This window comes from Lycium barbarum, chromosome 4 (assembly GCF_019175385.1).
Source record: "Lycium barbarum isolate Lr01 chromosome 4, ASM1917538v2, whole genome shotgun sequence".
Taxonomy (NCBI): Eukaryota; Viridiplantae; Streptophyta; class Magnoliopsida; order Solanales; family Solanaceae; genus Lycium; species Lycium barbarum.
This window is the reverse complement of record NC_083340.1, coordinates 15,188,613-15,209,990: the sequence shown is the minus strand read 5'-3', so window position 1 is coordinate 15,209,990 and position 21,378 is coordinate 15,188,613. Positions and strand designations below refer to the sequence as shown.

General features: G+C 40.7%; 2 protein-coding genes across 2 annotated transcripts; one reads left to right on the top strand and one right to left on the bottom strand.

Moving 5' to 3' along the window:
* The first annotated feature begins 563 nt into the window (after positions 1-563).
* LOC132638225 (mitogen-activated protein kinase kinase kinase 20-like) lies at positions 564-1,792 on the top strand. Its single transcript, XM_060355180.1, has one exon. It carries the CDS (start codon positions 720-722, stop codon positions 1,689-1,691), a length of 972 nt encoding a protein of 323 aa, XP_060211163.1. The 5' UTR covers positions 564-719; the 3' UTR covers positions 1,692-1,792.
* Positions 1,793-15,572: 13,780 nt separating this feature from the next.
* Positions 15,573-20,360, bottom strand: LOC132635323 (heat shock factor protein HSF8-like). Its single transcript, XM_060351654.1, has 2 exons — positions 19,971-20,360; positions 15,573-17,172 (listed from the first exon to the last, which is right to left on the bottom strand). Exons 1-2 carry the CDS (start codon positions 20,208-20,210, stop codon positions 15,940-15,942), a joined length of 1,473 nt encoding a protein of 490 aa, XP_060207637.1. The 5' UTR covers positions 20,211-20,360; the 3' UTR covers positions 15,573-15,939.
* Between the last annotated feature and the right edge of the window lie 1,018 nt (positions 20,361-21,378).

Below are 21,378 nucleotides of genomic sequence, written 5' to 3'. Positions count from 1 at the left end.
TATTCTAAGAAAAGGTATGTGCTTTTCATATAAGGTCGAAAAATGGTCGGAACTAAGTCTTAAATTTGAGATTATGGAAAACTGCAAGCATAAACTTAAACTATCATCATAAGCATTTTTAGAGAAAGCGAGCCTTTCAAGTAGGGCTTGAAAGAAGGCAGATGATCCGATCCAAAAATAAAGAAGATAAACGAGAAGATAAGACGAAAATGATAGTCGTTTGCCTTAGAAGTTTATGCAGTGCTGGCCAAGCCACGTTCACCGTGGGTGTACTTATAGCTCAGTTAATATTTCTGTAACTATTCATTAGAATCTTTTCGTAACTTTTTGAACTACAAATTTGTATACCATCTTTCCCTCAAAATAATAATAATGAAAGTAATAATACCGGTAACTGATCCTTTTTAGAATTATTATACTTAAGTTAACCCTTAGGTAAACAAAAATTGTATAACTAGCAAAAAGTTGATTAATGCCCAAGAAATTAAAATTGGTGCGTTAAGGAAATTACCCTCTCCGTGTCAAATATGGATCGTCTCTTGAAAATTTAAAGTTACCGAAAAAACAACACAGTAATTTTTAATTTAGGAAACCTTCTCCACATCAGTAAGGATTGAGGATTCCCTATAAAAGAGCAGCTATCGTTTGTTATTTTTCACAATCATTCAATTACAAAGTAAGAAGAAAGTGAAAAGAAAATTAGTAGTAGTAGTATAATTATGGAGTGGAAGAAGCTTTACGTTCTTGGTGCGGGCTCTTACGGCAAAGTGTATTATGCAGTGAAGATCGATCCTTTTTCGTTATCTGCTTCAGTTGCTGCTGTTAAATGCGCAGATATCAACCGTTCAATTTCACTTCAACAAGAAGCGCAAATCTTGACAACTCTAAAAGGTTGTCCTCACGTTGTCCAGTTCTTTGGAGCAGACATAAGCATTGATAACGGCAATATTCTAACTTACAATCTGTTTCTTGAATATGCAAGTGGTGGATCGCTGCACGATTTGATTAATTCAAAGAGAGGAATGACAAAGATGTCTGAATTGGAAGTAGGTTTTTATGCATATCAACTCTTAAAGGGTATTCAACATGTTCATAAGAAAGGGTGGGTTCATTGCGATATTAAACCCGCTAATGTTTTGGTTTTCGATAATGATAATAATGAACATGGTGGGATGCACAAGTTGAAGTTGGCCGACTTTGGATTGTCACTGAGAGTTGGTGATGGAATGGCATATATGACTGGAAGGACGTTGAGCAATCGGGGGACTTTACTCTATGCACCCCCAGAATCTTTGTCATGTGGTTTTCATTCCAAAGCTTATGATATATGGTCGCTAGGGTGCACTGTGGCGGAGATGATGACTGGAAGCCGCATCTGGATTTATCGCAACAGTACTAAAGATTTGCAGTGGCAGATTATGAATGAAGACCCTGTGATTCCGAGTGATGTTTCTGAGATTGCCAGAGATTTTTTGTACAAGTGTTTCATAAAGGACCCTCGAAGAAGATGGACGTCCGAACAACTACTCCAACATCCTTTTATTCAGAGATCTTTATGTACTTCGACTAATTCGATGCCTGAAACTCAAGGCAGGATAGCAAGGGTTAATCCTTTTGGTTGCCAAGTTCCCGTTCCCGAGAAGGACTTCATCAATTTACTCTTCGAAAGTAGTTGTTTCAGGATACAATGAATGGTGCAAAGCACTTAAATAGTTGCGGATGGTGTATTATTATTTTGCAGAATCCAAATTTTGTGTAATACTAGTTGAATGTTATATTTCGTTCTATTAATATGAAGTCAACGTTAGCATAACAGTTGCTTGTTCCTTTTGAAATATGTCTACTAGATTTATTATTTTCCTTTTTTCTGATTAACTAAATCCAGCTATACTGGGAAGAAAACGTAGTTATGTTTCTAAAACCTTTTAACTAAACGGGCAGTAACGTTAATCTTACAAGGAGGAATGGTTATCTTTTTTATCCTGCGTTGTGTGATAAAATCACAAAATAGATTTAGAATTCATCAATTAATATTTCTTCAGGGGATAGTATGTTAATATTTCAAAGAAGACCCAATACAGAGAAATATGCCTTACCTGTTAGAAAGTCCCGAGTCTTGTCTTTCTTTGGACGGAAAGCATGGGCACCTTACAAAGATCTTACAATTTTATGTACTGGCTGGGGTTAATTTTGTAGGACTAATTCAATTTTACAAACATAACGAGTTGCGTTTTACAACTATAAATTGTGCGTTTGCCCAAAGGAAAGTATTAAGTTAAATGTAGATATGTGTTTAAAGCTATTTAAAAGTAAAAATATCAAACTACGGTTTAAACTGAAAGATGTCCAATGAAAGAGGTGTTCCTAGAGAAATGAGTGAATGGATAATGAAAATATTAAGATACATCTACACTGATTCAATCATTTTAGCCTCCCTATAATAATCTCAGTCCAAGTCCAACAAATACAGTGCCAGAAAAAGATATGCATTTCATAATAACATTAGAACCATGATACTGCAAATCTGGCACCAGTGAAAAGTAACTACTCAAATGTACAAGTAGCCAAATATGCCTTCCTCTGAGAAATCTGTCTTTAGTGAAAACACTAAAATAACCAGTTTTTTTGTTAGAACCCGTATTTTTGTACAGTGGAATAATCTGGATTAATTACGATAAGTTAGGGACAAAATTATTTCGGGATACAAAGTCGGGATTCTTGACCTTCGATTTTATTTTGAGATATAAGTTGTGCATGAATTTATTGGTATGGATCAATTAGGAAAAATTTGGGACCAAAAGTGATAAAATTAGAAGTGGAAAGTCATCCACAAATTCCATGTGGTGCCCACACAATTTGGTGTCATCTTTTAAGTGGTCCAACTCATTTAATGTGGGCCAAGGGACAACAATGCACTTCATATTAGTTAAAAGATGACCATGTATTCATCTTTCTCACTTCCCACAAAAAAAAAAAAATATCTAAAAGTTGAAGGAGAAAACCCCCCAACCTCACGGCCAAGTTGAAAAAAATCAAGATAAATTCTAGCCTTCCAAAAATTATTTCTTTGGCACAAATCAACTATATTGAGGTCCCTAAGTAGCGTGGAAGCATTGTGGGAGCGATCAATCCACTATTTCTCATCTTGTGGAAACCCTAGGCTTGTGGAAGTTGAAGATAAAAAGGTAAGATTTGATCTTGTTCTTGTGTTATGATGGTTATATTCATGTTGTAGTATCTTATTATGGTTAAAAATCATGAAATAAAGAATGGTGAAGTGGATGCCATATGTATGAGGGTTGGGCGTGTGATGGGTGTTGTTGTGTTGTGATTGAAATTATGAATTAATGTTTAGTTAGTTGATTATGATCATTGTAAGGTGAAGAACAATTGGGAATCATCCATATATGTGTATGTGTAGTGTTGATTGAAATGGTTCACATTATATGACAATGAGCGAATGAATATCGCTTAATGTTTTAATCGTCGTCGCTTTGAATTTTATGCTGGAAATGAATGTTCATTGGTTCAAATTGAGGTTGTAGATGTTGCGGACTGATTTGGGGGCTTTTGTATATTTAATGTAATTGGTATATGGACGAGATAGTATTGTTAGAAGGTGAATTGTGAATACAAACCATAATTTGTAAATGAAGAAAAAGTTAGAGGGGCTGTTTCGGTTAGGGGGCTGTTTCGGGTAGCTGGAGAAAAATTTGGATTATTGGAAATGTTGTATGAATTGCTTAGAATGTCCTTAAATATTGTTGGTAAGGGCATGAGTTAGTATGTGAATGTATAAGCGTCGATTTTGGCTTGAAGGTAAGTTGTCGAATTGAATTTATGTAAGTTGTTGAATAGTGGAAAAAGAAAGCTATTGTTGTTGTATTGCTTTCCGAATTAGTTGTTGATGTTGTTAGGTTGGTTGTTGCTGTTGTTGTTGATTGATATGGCCGAGTTAAATTCTCGGGGTAGCCTATTTACAGGGGAAATGCCGCCCAAATTTCCGTAGAGTTAAGGGCGAAATTGGAATTTAATGCCCAAAAAGTCTTTAGCTAATGTTTGGCATTTTATGGCTTGTTTGTAGACCTTGGGCAGCCCGAATCATAGTTTGGACTTAGCTGGAGTTGGATCATATTGGAGAGCGTTTGAGGTATGTAAAGCAACCTTCCTTCTTTTGGCGTGCCTTAGTTTCACATAGGCTAGATTGGAGCTTTAAGGGAATTCCAAATTCGAGATCCGAGCATGTTATGATCCATATATATATATTCTTTGGCACTCTTATGTATGTTTTTATGAAATATGAACCATGATGTATTTGAAGTAATCGCTTTCCGAAATTCGCATGGAAAATGTTCGCTTTAAGGAATTTTGTAATCTCTGAATGCCATATTTTTCGCATAGAGGCTCGGATCGCTCCAATAATTTTTATAGGAGTTTGCTTGATGTATAATGGGTATGTTTTTCATAGGCGGACTCAGTTCGGGTCTATACTCGTCCGTGGGTCCCGCGACGCCCTTTATGTAAATTCGACAACTTTGAATCAAAAAGTGATAATTATTACTCCGATTTCAAATATGACTATTTTACTTATCCTTCGGATTTATAATAATGATTTTATGCATATGATTCCTCACTACTCCGCTCGTGCCTACTATGATATCGTTCGCCGGTTCCCGGGCCGGTTCTGTTGTCGTGCGCTTTTTGATATATTCCGGTGTTATGCTGTGTTTATGGTTCACCGTGCTCCTTGCTCGAGGGCCGGGTTCCACTTATGTTTGGCGTTATGCTGTGTTTGGCGTTATGCTGTGTTGTGATGTGTGACGGGGATTCGGAGATTTGAAACTTTCTGGTGTTATGCTGTGTTGTGGCGCCATCGACAGGCGGGCGACCACATTTTCCAGTGCCCTATGCATAATTTATACTTTGGGAATAAACATTTTGATATGTATTATTTTCTATATATCTGATTCGATTATTATTCAGATTTATTTCTGTACCTTCTGCTTTGCATACTCAGTACATATTTCGTACTGACCCCCTTCTCCGGGGGCTGCGTTTCATGCCCGCAGGTACAGACGCACAGCCTGGTGATCCACCTGTTTAGGACACCCTTTCTGCTATTCGGAGTGCTCCTCTCTTTCCGGAGCTTATACTTTTGGTATATATATTTATTAGTGCATTTGTATATATTCGTTCATGGGTACGGCGGGGCCCTGTCCCGTCATATGATTCTGTCGGTCTGTTTAGAGGTCTGTGGACATGTTTGTGGGTTAGGGTCTTTCTGTATGGATGTATGTACATGTCGTTTGGGTGATCCCATACGCCGAGGCGGCCGGTCCGCATATGTTGTTTGGGCGATCCTATACGCCGAGGCGGCCGGTCCGCATATGTTTATATCTTGCTTGGTTAGCCCTGTGTGGCTTTTGTTGGTATTTTCTGCGTGCAGGGTATATTGGATAGTCCGTAAAACAAAGGAAACTCTGCCGAAATTTTTCTGGAAATTACTTAAATTTGAAATAAAGCCTTGTCGGCTTCCGCCATATACTAGAATGAGTTGATGGAATTTGAGATAATACTTAATAGATGGGTTCGGGTGCTCAGATCGGGCACTAGTCACGGCCTACGGGGTTGGGTCGTGACAGAAGTGGTATCAGAGCGGTTTGTCCTCGGAGTGTCCACAGATCGTGTCTAGTAGAGTCTTGTTTATCGGTGTGTTGTGCACCACATCTATAAACAGGAGGCTACAGGACATTTAGGATGTTGTCTTTTCTTCTGATCTTAGATCGTGCGATAGAACTGTGCTATTAGGATGATTCTGTTTTGATCTGTTGTTGTTTTTCTTTCAGTGATGCCTCCGAAAAAGGCGACGGCCGCCCAGAAGAAAAAGGGCGTAGTAGGAGAGACCAGCCGGGCTCAGAAGGGTACTCGGACCCTTGCTCAGATGATGCGTGATATTACATCCCGGCCAGCCGACTCTGCTACGTCTTCATCGTCAGAGGAGTCTGGAGCAGCTTCACCATTAGCTCCAGGGGCTTCAGCTTCCGCGCCTCCAGCTCCTCAGCAAGGGGCGGAGGACAGGACACTGAGAGAGGCTGTGCAGTTATTGACCACTCTGGTAGCGGGACAGGCTCGCAGACGCGGGCGGAGAGATGATGATGATGACGATAGGCGTGACAGCCTGAGGGTTCGAGAGTTTCTATTATGTGGCCCTCCAGAGTTTTACGGGTCTAAGCCCGACGAGGACCCCCATGACTTTATTCGGGGGATGCGGCGCTCACTAGATTTGGTCAGGGCTTCAGAGACTGAGTCTGTTGAGTTGGCTTCGCATAGACTACGGGATGTTGCTGCTCACTGGTATGAGTCCTGGGAGCTATCCAGGGGTGAGGGTGCTACCCCAGCTACTTGGGACGAGTTCGTGACTGCTTTCACTCACCACTTTTTGCCCCCAGAGTTACGGCGAGCGCGGGTTGACCGATTTTTGCATCTGCAGCAGAGGGGTCGGAGCGTCCGTGAGTATAATATGGAGTTTGATTCTTTGGCCCGGTATGCACCTGCCATAGTAGCAGATATGGCCGATCGGATGCACAGATACGTGATGGGGTTAGACCGCTATTTGATTGATGGCTGTATGGCGGTGGCATTGCAGGCAGACATGGATATTGCCCGACTACAGGCTTATGCCCTAGGTATGGAGGACCGACATAGAGCTGATTATTCTAGCAGAGATCGGGACAGGAGGCCGCCCAAGAGGGCCAGATTCGCAGGTTATTCTGGAGACTCTCGAGGCGGACAGCCTCAGCAGCAGCAGTCAGGCAGACATCCTCCTCCGTCAGGCCGGGGTACACCCCCACAGTTTACCGGCAGGAGATCTGAGGGTGTCGGATATTCAGGGGCAGGCCCGAGCTCCAGGGCTTCAGGTTCACAGTTGAACAGAGGTTCCAGCAGTCAGATGAGGCCACCCAGACCTTTGTGTTCCTACTGTGGGAGACAGCACCCGGGAGAGTGTTTCCGAGCTACGGGTGCATGCTTTGTGTGCGGCCGTCAGGGCCATCAGATGAGAGACTGTCCGGCTAGAGGTGGTACAGGCAGTTCAGCTCAGTCTACCGGGTCAGCCGGTGGTTCATCTTCAGCCTCGGTGGCGATGCGCCCTGCGGGGCGAGGTACTCCAGCACCAGCAGGCCGCGGCAGGGGTCGTGGCGGAGCTTCGGGTTCTAGCGGTCCTTCGAACCGCATTTATGCTTTAGCCAGCAGACAGGACCAGGAGGCTTCGCCTAATGTCGTCACAGGTATATTACTGGTTTTCTCTCGTGATGTGTATGCATTGATTGATCCTGGTTCTACATTATCATTTATATCTCCACTCGTTGCTGATAAAATTGGGATAGAATCCGAACCGATAGAGCCTTTTGAGGTAGCTACACCAGTAGGGGATTCTGTTATAGCCAGTCAGATTTATAGAGATTGTTCCGTGATTATCTGTGGCCGCTGCACTAAGGCGGATTTGGTAGAGTTAGATATGATCGAGTTTGACGTGATTATGGGTATGGATTGGCTAGCTTCTTGCTATGCTAATGTTGACTGTCAAAAGAAGATAGTCCGATTCCAATTCCCAGGGGAGCCAGTTATAGAGTGGGCAGGTAATACAGTATCGCCGAGGGGTAAGTTTATTTCATACCTCAAGGCTGAGAAAATGATCAGAAAGGGGTATATTTATCATCTGGTCCGTGTTCATGATTTAGAGGCAGAGGCACCGACTCTTCAGTCAGTCCCAGTGGTTAATGAATTTGTAGATGTATTCCCAGATGAGCTTCCGGGTCTACCTCCCGAACGGGAGATAGAGTTTGCTATTGATCTGTTGCCAGACACTCAGCCTATCTCTATTCCTCCGTACAGAATGGCACCTGCAGAATTAAAAGAATTGAAAGAGCAGCTGAGAGATTTATTGGAGAAGGGTTTCATTCGGCCTAGTGCGTCACCCTGGGGAGCTCCAGTATTATTTGTGAGGAAGAAAGACGGCTCGCTGCGGATGTGCATTGATTATCGGCAGTTGAATAAGGTAACCATCAAGAATAAATATCCCCTCCCCAGGATTGATGATTTGTTTGATCAGCTGCAGGGTGCCAGGTACTTCTCGAAGATAGACCTGCGATCGGGTTACCATCAGGTACGGGTACGAGAGGCTGATATTCCCAAGACAGCATTCAGGACCCGATATGGGCACTATGAGTTCAGAGTTATGTCTTTTGGGCTGACAAATGCCCCAGCAGTATTTATGGACCTGATGAATCGGGTATTCAGACCGTTCTTGGATATGTTTGTGATCGTATTTATCGATGATATTCTGGTTTATTCTCGGTCAGAAGCAGAGCATGCAGACCATTTGAGGACGGTACTTGGCACACTTCGGCACCAGGAATTATATGCTAAATTTTCTAAGTGTGAATTCTGGTTATCTTCAGTGGCATTTCTGGGACATATTATTGGGGCTGATGGCGTCCGGGTGGATACCCAGAAGATCGAGGCCGTAAAGAATTGGCCTAGACCTACGACGCCGACAGAGGTGCGTAGCTTTCTGGGATTGGCTGGTTATTATCGGAGATTCGTGGAGAAGTTTGCTTCCATTTCAGCGCCTTTGACAAGGCTGACTCAGAAGGGAGCTAAGTTTCAGTGGTCAGATGCTTGCGAGCGTAGCTTCCAGTTGCTGAAAGAGAAGTTGACTACGGCTCCAGTCCTGACTCTTCCGGAGGGTCCAGATGGGTATGTGATTTATTGTGATGCCTCTGGTATTGGTTTGGGATGTGTGTTGATGCAGCATGGCAGGGTGATAGCTTATGCTTCCCGGCAGCTCAGAAAACATGAAAAGAATTATCCTACTCACGATTTGGAGCTGGCCGCGGTCATTCATGCCTTGAAGATGTGGAGACATTACTTATATGGGGTTCACGTTGACATTTATACAGATCATAAGAGCCTTCAGTACATCTTTAGGCAAAAGGAGCTGAACTTGCGGCAGCGGAGGTGGTTAGAGTTGCTGAAAGATTATGATGTTGACATTCTCTACCATCCTGGGAAAGCTAATGTTGTGGCGGATGCACTCAGCCGCAAGTCTATGGGCAGCCTAGTAGACGTGCCATCAGAGAGTAAAGAAATGGTTCGCGATATTCATCAGTTGGCTAGTCTTGGAGTTCGCTTGGCTGATTCTGGAGATGTTGGGGTTTCTGTTCGAGGTATTGCTGAGTCCTCTATTACAGAAGATATTAAGCGGCATCAGTATGAGGATCCTATTCTGGCAAAGTACAGAGACGCAGCGCTGGCACAGGAGAAGACTCCGTTTGAGATTTCACCTAATGGAGTGTTATTTCACAGAGGCAGATTGTGTGTACCTGACGTTGCAGGGTTGCGGCGACAGGTTATGGGCGAGGCACATTACGCCCGATATTCTGTTCACCCAGGGTCGACGAAGATGTACCATGATATCAGATGCCTATATTGGTGGGACGGTATGAAAAGAGATATAGCAGAGTTCGTTGCTCAGTGTCCAAATTGCCAGCAGGTTAAGATTGAGCACCAGAAGCCCGGTGGGCTATTGCAGGAGATGGAGATACCGACGTGGAAGTGGGAGATCATTAATATGGACTTTATTACAGGTCTACCTCGCACTCCACGGAGGTATGATTCTATTTGGGTTATTGTTGATCGGCTGACGAAATCAGCCCATTTTCTTCCGGTTCGGACCACCTATTCAGCTGAGGATTATGCCAGGCTTTATGTCAGGGAGATTGTACGACTTCATGGAGTTCCGGTGTCTGTTATTTCCGATAGAGGTGCCCAGTTTACAGCTAGGTTCTGGAGATCGTTTCAGGAAGGATTGGGAACCCAGGTGAGCCTGAGTACAGCCTTCCATCCCCAGTCTGACGGACAGGCCGAGCGCACTATTCAGACATTGGAAGATATGTTGCGTGCCTGCGTTATTGATTTCAGGGGTAGCTGGGACGACCATTTACCGCTTGTTGAGTTTGCATATAACAACAGCTACCACTCCAGTATTCAGATGGCACCCTATGAGGCTTTGTATGGCAGGAAATGCAGATCTCCGATTGGTTGGTTTGACGTGGGTGAGACTCAGTTCATCGGTCCAGATGTGGTCCAGCAGGCCGTGGATAAGGTGAGACTTATTCGAGAGAGATTGCTAGCGGCCCAGAGTCGACAGAAATCTTATGCTGATAAACGACGTCGACCGTTAGAGTTTCAGATTGGCGATTGGGTGTTCCTGAAAGTGTCGCCTATGAAAGGTGTTATGAGATTCGGCAAGAAAGGGAAGCTCAGTCCGAGATATATTGGGCCGTATCAAATTATTCGTACAATAGGCAAGGTGGCCTATGAATTAGATCTGCCAGCTGATTTGGGAGCGGTACACCCGGTATTTCATGTTTCTATGCTTCGTAAGTGTATTGGTGACCCTTCCAGAGTTTTTCCTGTAGATGATATTCAAGTCACAGAGGAGCTATCTTATGAGGAGCAGCCTATAGCCATATTGGATCGTCAGGTAAAAAGGTTGCGGAACAAAGATATGGCTTCTGTTAAAGTGCTGTGGCGGAACAATAACCGAGAGGAAATGACCTGGGAAGCTGAGGAGCATATGAAGAAGAAGTATCCTCATTTATTTTCGGAACCTACAGGTAATCCAATTCTCTATTTGACTTTGTTGTTTGATCAATAAATGTATGGTTGTGATAGTTGAGAAGGAAACTCCCCCAAATTGTTTGTATGACCCGTGAGATAAATCTAACATTCGCGGACGAATGTTCTTAAGGGGGGGAGGATGTTAGAACCCGTATTTTTGTACAGTGGAATAATCTGGATTAATTACGATAAGTTAGGGACAAAATTATTTCGGGATACAAAGTCGGGATTCTTGACCTTCGATTTTATTTTGAGATATAAGTTGTGCATGAATTTATTGGTATGGATCAATTAGGAAAAATTTGGGACCAAAAGTGATAAAATTAGAAGTGGAAAGTCATCCACAAATTCCATGTGGTGCCCACACAATTTGGTGTCATCTTTTAAGTGGTCCAACTCATTTAATGTGGGCCAAGGGACAACAATGCACTTCATATTAGTTAAAAGATGACCATGTATTCATCTTTCTCACTTCCCACAAAAAAAAAAAATATCTAAAAGTTGAAGGAGAAAACCCCCCAACCTCACGACCAAGTTGAAAAAAATCAAGATCAATTCTAGCCTTCCAAAAATTATTTCTTTGGCACAAATCAACTATATTGAGGTCCCTAAGTAGCGTGGAAGCATTGTGGGAGCGATCAATCCACTATTTCTCATCTTGTGGAAACCCTAGGCTTGTGGAAGTTGAAGATAAAAAGGTAAGATTTGATCTTGTTCTTGTGTTATGATGGTTATATTCATGTTGTAGTATCTTATTATGGTTAAAAATCATGAAATAAAGAATGGTGAAGTGGATGCCATATGTATGAGGGTTGGGCGTGTGATGGGTGTTGTTGTGTTGTGATTGAAATTATGAATTAATGTTTAGTTAGTTGATTATGATCATTGTAAGGTGAAGAACAATTGGGAATCATCCATATATGTGTATGTGTAGTGTTGATTGAAATGGTTCACATTATATGACAATGAGCGAATGAATATCGCTTAATGTTTTAATCGTCGTCGCTTTGAATTTTATGCTGGAAATGAATGTTCATTGGTTCAAATTGAGGTTGTAGATGTTGCGGACTGATTTGGGGGCTTTTGTATATTTAATGTAATTGGTATATGGACGAGATAGTATTGTTAGAAGGTGAATTGTGAATACAAACCATAATTTGTAAATGAAGAAAAAGTTAGAGGGGCTGTTTCGGTTAGGGGGCTGTTTCGGGTAGCTGGAGAAAAATTTGGATTATTGGAAATGTTGTATGAATTGCTTAGAATGTCCTTAAATATTGTTGGTAGGGGCATGGGTTAGTATGTGAATGTATAAGCGTCGATTTTGGCTTGAAGGTAAGTTGTCGAATTGAATTTATGTAAGTTGTTGAATAGTGGAAAAAGAAAGCTATTGTTGTTGTATTGCTTTCCGAATTAGTTGTTGATGTTGTTAGGTTGGTTGTTGCTGTTGTTGTTGATTGATATGGCCGAGTTAAATTCTCGGGGTAGCCTATTTACAGGGGAAATGCCGCCCAAATTTCCGTAGAGTTAAGGGCGAAATTGGAATTTAATGCCCAAAAAGTCTTTAGCTAATGTTTGGCATTTTATGGCTTGTTTGTAGACCTTGGGCAGCCCGAATCATAGTTTGGACTTAGCTGGAGTTGGATCATATTGGAGAGCGTTTGAGGTATGTAAAGCAACCTTCCTTCTTTTGGCGTGCCTTAGTTTCACATAGGCTAGATTGGAGCTTTAAGGGAATTCCAAATTCGAGATCCGAGCATGTTATGATCCATATATATATATTCTTTGGCACTCTTATGTATGTTTTTATGAAATATGAACCATGATGTATTTGAAGTAATCGCTTTCCGAAATTCACATGGAAAATGTTCGCTTTAAGGAATTTTGTAATCTCTGAATGCCATATTTTTCGCATAGAGGCTCGGATCGCTCCAATAATTTTTATAGGAGTTTGCTTGATGTATAATGGGTATGTTTTTCATAGGCGGACTCAGTTCGGGTCTATACTCGTCCGTGGGTCCCGCGACGCCCTTTATGTAAATTCGACAACTTTGAATCAAAAAGTGATAATTATTACTCCGATTTCAAATATGACTATTTTACTTATCCTTCGGATTTATAATAATGATTTTATGCATATGATTCCTCACTACTCCGCTCGTGCCTACTATGATATCGTTCGCCGGTTCCCGGGCCGGTTCTGTTGTCGTGCGCTTTTTGATATATTCCGGTGTTATGCTGTGTTTATGGTTCACCGTGCTCCTTGCTCGAGGGCCGGGTTCCACTTATGTTTGGCGTTATGCTGTGTTTGGCGTTATGCTGTGTTGTGATGTGTGACGGGGATTCGGAGATTTGAAACTTTCTGGTGTTATGCTGTGTTGTGGCGCCATCGACAGGCGGGCGACCACATTTTCCAGTGCCCTATGCATAATTTATACTTTGGGAATAAACATTTTGATATGTATTATTTTCTATATATCTGATTCGATTATTATTCAGATTTATTTCTGTACCTTCTGCTTTGCATACTCAGTACATATTTCGTACTGACCCCCTTCTCCGGGGGCTGCGTTTCATGCCCGCAGGTACAGACGCACAGCCTGGTGATCCACCTGTTTAGGACACCCTTTCTGCTATTCGGAGTGCTCCTCTCTTTCCGGAGCTTATACTTTTGGTATATATATTTATTAGTGCATTTGTATATATTCGTTCATGGGTACGGCGGGGCCCTGTCCCGTCATATGATTCTGTCGGTCTGTTTAGAGGTCTGTGGACATGTTTGTGGGTTAGGGTCTTTCTGTATGGATGTATGTACATGTCGTTTGGGTGATCCCATACGCCGAGGCGGCCGGTCCGCATATGTTGTTTGGGCGATCCTATACGCCGAGGCGGCCGGTCCGCATATGTTTATATCTTGCTTGGTTAGCCCTGTGTGGCTTTTGTTGGTATTTTCTGCGTGCAGGGTATATTGGATAGTCCGTAAAACAAAGGAAACTCTGCCGAAATTTTTCTGGAAATTACTTAAATTTGAAATAAAGCCTTGTCGGCTTCCGCCATATACTAGAATGAGTTGATGGAATTTGAGATAATACTTAATAGATGGGTTCGGGTGCTCAGATCGGGCACTAGTCACGGCCTACGGGGTTGGGTCGTGACATTTTTCATCAGCTGCTGGGGGGCAGGGGAGGAGAAAAAGGTGAAAACACTAATATCTTCAAATTTCCAGTAAGTGACATAAAGCACATAGTTGAAAAAGCACCAACTAATTATCAGTTGCACATATATTTAGCAGGATTCTTAATCAGAATAACTTGACTTTAGCCACCAAGTCAGAGTTTCATTAGCTTCTCTAATGATCAATGGTTAAAGAAACAAAAGAGGGGGGTTGGGGTAGGGGGGTGGAGTAGCGGAAAAGCAGAAGTTAGAAATGGAAACTATATTCTCAATGGCTTCAGAGATTTTTTAAGGTGTTGTAGAGCTAAAATCTAAACCTTTGAAATCGGATGGCAAAATTCTTAAGAGAACTTTTATGTCCAATTGCTTAATATATCAATCCTGTCAATAGCAAGCTATTCTTGCATAATGTGCTAGAAAGATAAACCTATATTCCTTTTAAAGTAAATTCTTTGTCGAGGCCCGAGAAATTAACATAGTTAAAGTTGCTCTAAACCGATAATATGGTGTCAGAGACCTCTCTATCTGAAGAGAAGGCGGCTTCATCATCTGCCTCTTACATGAACTGTTCAATCAACATTTTCTTTTCCAAATGACCAAACCCGAGCATAACTTCTTATAAGCAAAAATTCCTAGAATCCCAGAAAGAGGTTGAGTTGCAACTTCATATCTGATCATCTCTTTGATAGGATTAGGATAGTAGATTTCTCAGTGTGCAAAGCAAGAGGGTATGCAGACCGAAAAGCGCATGTAAAGCATAGGCGAACAGCTCATGGATCTCTCTGACGCTAAGCTATGTTTTGCAGAACCTCCCCCATATCGTAGAGCAGAGTTTAACCACCATGGATGATGGATTGATCTCCCCCACCTCACCACACTCTGTAGAAGTGAATTTAGATTCTATCTAAAAGAAAGTTGAAAACTTTTCCAATATCAACGTAAGCACCAACAAAGTTTAAGTTGACAATAGCTTGACTAACATAAATTAAATAAGGGTGTTGAAAGGAATCAGAATATTGGGAAACAAGGTGAAAGAAAACACGAAAAGAGAACCAAAGATCATGGAAATTTTGAAAGTCATTTTCTGGGGACACTTGACATTATTATCAATTTTTAATGCTCAAAAAATTCTAACACTTTCTTTTAGCAACATTATAGTAATCTTTTATTAATATTCCATCTTAAAAAAAGCAATCTTCTATAAATATTTTTTCCTCAAAAACATGTTCCAGTTTCCAACCAAATACCTGAAAATATTTTTCAAAAGATGAGTTACTTTCATAAAATAGTTTTTGGAAAATGTTCAGAGACTTGCCAAACACACAACAGCATGAAAATGTTAACCAAAACCAAGCTGTTTCTCTTATAAGCACATGCATTCAATTTTTAATAGTAATCACTGCAGTGAAAGCCCCAGCAAAGTACGGATCTCAATCTTGCATTGACTTGGTACATGCAAGATAAGTTTTCTGTCCCACGATGGCACACCTATTCTCCTTGCCGGCCAAGAAAGAAAATCGGACTTCTCATGTAATCAAATCATGTAGGTAAATTACTACTTGAAAACACAGGCACATAATTTGCCACAAAGTCACAACCAATAAATCAAGCTATCTTTTCAAAGCCAACAATCTTGCAAAGAAAGATGAATGGAACATAATCAAATAGAGATAAATGAATGAGAAAATAATCCTTTTTATGTCAACTCCTTGCAACAATGTCACTAACAGACTAGTATATAGAAGGGTTAAAAGGGCATTTGCCTGTTAGTAGCACAGATCTGTAACTTCTACATACTTAAATGACCAGAGAGCTCATACAGTGAGAAATTTAAAAAAGGGAAAAAAGGAAACCTCCAACGTACATTTAGCACGGTAGGTCCATTAAGCTCTATGTAAGGAAGAAACAAAAAATGGAGGTGAACTACATAAGAGTAATCCAGATGAATCAAGAAGCTTTCCATATATGCAGACAAAGGTAAAAGCAGGTATTAGAGCTACTATCTTATGGGAAGTCTCCCATGACTCAATACACTAAGAGCTGAGATTTCTAGAGTACTTCATGCACATTTTCTTTGGTGACCAATCATACTTTTTTACTGTTTGATCTTAGAAGCCCCATTTCCTCAGTAAGATGTTCCATGTGTTGATTGTCCCGTCCATTTTCTAGTGGCTTAGTTTCAGTAGTCTTAATATCTTCAATATCAACCGAGTCCATCTCCTCTGTCTCGGTAGGGAACGGGCTTTGAAGAAACTTTTCCCAGAAGGGATCACACACACTAGGAAGCTCTCCTACATCGTCCATCAAAGCACTCTCCCATTCAATTTGAAGGTCGGGAGAAAAAGTATCAATTTCCAATGGCAATTCTCCATTTCCACCCAATGTGGGATCCATGAAAGAACCATTACTCGTTTTGGATCCATTAACATCCATATTGTTTTCAGGCACAGTTTCTTGTAACTGTGAGGGCTCAGGCATAATCATATCTGATGGAGAAAGCAAAACAGGTGGCAAACCTTGAGCTCCAACCAGGGAACTGCTCTCTGAAAACTGAATGTTGGCAGACAATGAACTTTGCCCGGCAACAGCTGAAGTTGCACTGGCAAATGGCTGGGCAGAAGTGGGTGGAACTTCCTGAAGAGTGACTCCTGAAATTTGGTTGTTACTTCCACCGTCTGATGCATTAGATTGGGGTGAACCATTGCCAACCAGTAAACTTTCAGGACTGTTGCTGAAGTTATCTAATCTAGGAGAAGAATCTAGTTTCGTTATCTGCCTGAGCATTGCTTTCGCTGCCGCATTCATTATAGGTTGGTACTTCACAATCTGTCCATCAGCAGGGCTAACAGAGCGATCATCTGAAGGAAAATCTTGTCTAATCCTGCGTTTCTTGTTGCCTTCCATCATGTGCTTATTGCTGTCATTTTGCTGCTGTACAAATTGTGCCAAGAACCCAGGGCTGTTAACAGCTTTTGCCAGGAACGACATCATCTGTTGCTGCCGCTGCTCCATAATCTTAAGGCTCTGCACCACAGTTTGCATCTGATTATCAGTAGTCTGCTGCTGTTGTCTCAGCCTAACCAGCTCCTGCATAAGCACATTCTTATCCCTTTTCAGCCTCTCAACCTCTTCCTCAAGCCCAAACTTTCCAACCTCAACACAAGCCCCAACTGATGCACTCTGACCATGCACCTGCTGCTGCTGACTGTGTCCATGAGCAGGCTTCCGCCTAGTAATATTGCTAAGCAGATGCTTCTGACCTCTTATGAATCCATCATTATAAAATTTCCAGAGGTCCGAATCAACCTTTCTAAAGCCCTGCTTGTAGCACAAGAAAGCAAAATATTATAACGGAAGTATGACTAGAGGTTCACTATGGAGGTTCAGTATTAATTATTATTCTAATATATGGTAATTAGTAAAGTAGAGAAAGAGAGAGGATATTTCACAAGCGGCTTATCTGTGATCACCAATTCACCATGACTAGTTAAAACTTACCTTACAAACGCGAAGAAAATCTACAAATAACTAGAGCTCCATTCAAACTCAATGTATCACCTTATCTCCTAATCAGCTTGTTGGCAGCAAATGGCATAGAAAATATTTATAGCCTTAAAGAACAAGTAGGCATGATAAGATGGCGGCTTCAGAGTAATGCAATCTTATGATGCATTTTGAAAGAGCACATCTTATAAGCCTCGCCCTTACTAGAATTGTCTAATGGCTCCTATATAAGAAACCACTTAGTATAGAGTTTCGATTATAAAAACAAGTAGTTTTCTTTTCCCCCCGTCCGTCTCTTTTTTAGATAGGTATCGGAGCTAAGGAGGAAAGACCAACCGAGACTAGGTCAATATACTCATCGTTGAAGTTTCCAGGAAAACCCGCAAGGGTGGCTCAGTTGGTTAAGCATGGGGCTTGCATAATGGAGGTCTCAGGTTCGAAACCCCCTGCCTATGACATCGGGGGATTTGCCTTCTGGGTCGAGCTCGTCGCACGGGTCTTGCCTGGTGGGGGTTATTTCTCCTGTGTGGTTTGCGGGCTATTGCACAGGAGCGGGGTTTACCCGGTGCGCACCCGAAGGGTAGCGGCTGCGGGTTCCCCTATCATCGAAAAAAAAAAAAGTTTCCTGGCAAGTTTAAGAGGCAGTTCATTCAAAGTCTCAAAATTTTATTTTAGTCTCATCACAAAATCGCCAACTGACATACTAGGAGCTTCATCTCGATGAGACTAACATAGCGATCCAAAGAGAACATTGTTCCCTGGTGCATGCACCCACATGTGACATCACTACCCCTATCACTCGCTGGTGCGTAACTTCACACGCCACATGTGAAGAGATCCTGGGGTGTGACACGCCAACATTATTTCCGCATTCTCAGTCCACAATGGTAGAACGTAATTTTGGATTGAATCCTAACATGTTGAATTGCTCCGTTTCCTATGAATATTTTATACTGCCTCCATCTAGCTGTATATGTTGACAATATTGTCATCGCTAGAGATTATGAAGACGGGATTAAGACACTGAAATAGCATCTTTCACTCACTTCTAGACGAAAGAGAGCTGTGATGTCTTAAAAGACTTTTGGGGATACAAATTGCTCAGTCACCTCAAGAATGGCCATCTCTCAGGGGAAATATACTCTGGATATCCTAGAGAAAACTTGTTTGCCTGACTGTAGGGCAGGCTGATTGACTTCCCATTTCAAGTAGTAACACCGGGTGGAGAAAACAAGAAGGGTTATTTGTGCAAAACTCGTAGCTCAATTTGAAATTAACTTAGGCTAAATAAAATAGTACGCATTGTCGAAGAGATAATTAAGTAAATAACAATGTGCTCTCTCTAATAGCTTAACTTTTAGATGAGATAGTAACGCACTTCAACATGGTAGCAGAGCAAGCAAAGGTCCTGAAATCGAGTCTCACTGACAGCTATTGTTTAAAAGAACTTCCACGTGCTTGGCCCATGAAAAAAAAAAAGAGGCCCCACGTGAGGTGTCGAAAAGATGGTCATACACTTCAACACGAATTATAAAACTAGCAATCAAATATCACCTAATGTTGTCAAATGACACTCAAACTAATAAAGACAAAAAGAATCCACAAAACACCATAGCTATCAATCAAATTGCTCTCCATAACAATCTGTTTTCTACTTAAATTCAAATAGTTAATTTCTATCATCAACTTTACCAATCAAAAGATGGAAAACATAAAGCGTTCCATTTCCAATCAACAAACCCACAAACAAAAACAACTCTATTTTCACAAAGAACCCAAGTGTTAAAACATTTCAGTACAACAATCCAAAAACGATGCCACACATAGAACTATGCATCATCAAAGAACCCAAAACAAGAAAAGCTAAATCAAAAGAACTCAACTAACAACAAAAACATACCCAGCGTAATCCCACAAGTGGAGTCTGGAGAGGGTAGGATGTACACAGTGGCGAATTTAGGGGGTATTTTTGGAGCACGTGAACACATGGTCTCGCCATAAAACTAGGTATTTTATGTATACATTTTCTAATATTAGTATAATACTACCTACGGGAACACATACTACAAAAGACTAAATGGTGCACTTGGTTGAAAATTGGGTGGTGAACCCATGCTTTAGAAATCCTAGATTCGCCTCTGGATGTACATAGACCTTACCCCTACCCTTGTGGGGGTAGAGATACTGTTTTCCGATAGAACCTCAACTCAAAACAATTGTAGTAAAAGCTAGATTGAAAGGAAAATAACAACAAACAAAATAGCAAGATAAATAAAGCAACAACTAGTAGTAAGATACTACTACATGTTGAATTAGTTTGTAATATATAGAGGTCTTAAATTAAACAGACACATGTGTTCGTGAAAGGACATGATCTCTCAATTTCTATAAATATAACGAAAAATCTGCAGTATATTAGGACTTTGTTGAATCCTGAAAGGAATTGCTGGTAATCCCCTAAAGCAATATCTCTTTAAGGAGAGTGGTATCACATCAAAGCTCTTTCTTCTTTAATTCTGTCTACCTATTTTGCTAACACTAGACGTTATTAAATAATACTATACTAGTCCTAAATAAAAGGAAGAAGAGGAGACCAAGAAAAAATTGCATACATAAGTGTTTAACTGACGAACGAAACTGGAGAAGTTATTGTGCTTGAAATACTTAGGCAATAAGTCCTTAGCAAACTCTGCAGGATCCCAAACCACAAAGCTATTGTCTCCATTGGTACTCCACGAAACGATTTTGTCAGTACTCGGATCATCCACCATATCGTAAGTCTTCACAAGGAATGGTGGTGGCGCATTTGCGCTAGGCATTGCCGCCCGTACTGGAGTTGAAGTGGACGACATTGCTAATTGCTGAAGATAACGCTCATCATATAATAAGAATTGTATGGATACATTTGTGTAATGTGTGTGTACCAAGAGGGGTTTAGGGTTTAGAATGGAAATGACACATATATACTATACCGGAGGGAAAAGGGAAACAAAAATAGTAAGTGGGCAAGTGAAATGACTTGATGGCCACTTACTATTTTTGTTTTTTTCAGGTGTTTGAAATGTAGAAAATTAGGAATAGCCCCCCACTCCCTTTCACCAAAAAGTGCTTATATCTACGCCTTTTTCTTCTCTAATCCTTCTTTCTTTTTCTTTGTGCAAATCTAATTAAGTTTCATGGTAATCGGGTATATACTAAATTAATGAATTTAATCTTTACAGTTAAAAATTATGAAGAAAATATATGCACTCTGTTTGATTGATAAATGTGTACGTGAAAGACACATATCTTATATTTATATTGTGGTTCGAATAAAGTTTAAATTGGCTCTTGAACTATGTAAAATTATGCATTCTTGCCCTTCGTCAATAGTTGAGATCAAAATTGCCCCTACCTTTATTTAATTGGTCTACATTTGCCCTTGTTTTTATTATTAAAATGATTAGCATCATACATAGCTTGAGTTTAGTTGAACAAATATATAATTGATCATTTTGTATAGTTCATAGACATATTTAAACTGTTTTCCAAAAAGAAAATAAGGAAAGCACATTAACTTGAAACAGTCTCTCCTTCGTCAATAATTTTATCAGATTAAGATTTACTACACCATTCGAGTATACAATGTACCTGACTGTCCTAAGTGCCCCATTAAGAAATTCCAATGTGATGTTCAAATAATATTTATTTTATTTTGTAAAATTCACTACATAAATCTTTGGTTAGTATTTAATGAATTTATTAGACGATGTATAACCAAATTGACCCTCAAACTGATATTGTACTCACTCACTAATTGTTACTAATAAATGTCAATCACTTCTTATATCCAATTTGACTGCACCATATTCATAGGCATGTCACAAATTCAACACATTCCTTTTATTTTGTAGGAAACATTACTGTTAAAATATTAATAACTTCACCTTGTATTTCAGGAATGAAGTTATAAGTTTTTTCATTATATTACTTCTTGTATACTTTCCAAAACTTTTTACTCCCTCAGTTCAATCTTACTTG

What these genes read in the sequence shown, in the direction of transcription:
- LOC132638225 (XM_060355180.1), top strand. Translation starts at nt 720, where the DNA reads ATGGAGTGGAAGAAGCTTTACGTTCTTGGTGCGGGCTCTTACGGCAAA.
- LOC132635323 (XM_060351654.1), bottom strand. Translation starts at nt 20,210, where the DNA reads ATGTCGTCCACTTCAACTCCAGTACGGGCGGCAATGCCTAGCGCAAAT. An exon ending in TTCGTCAGTTAAACACTTAT is followed by an intron (nt 17,173 to 19,970) that starts GTATGCAATTTT and finishes TGCTACAAGCAG; the next exon opens with GGCTTTAGAAAGGTTGATTC.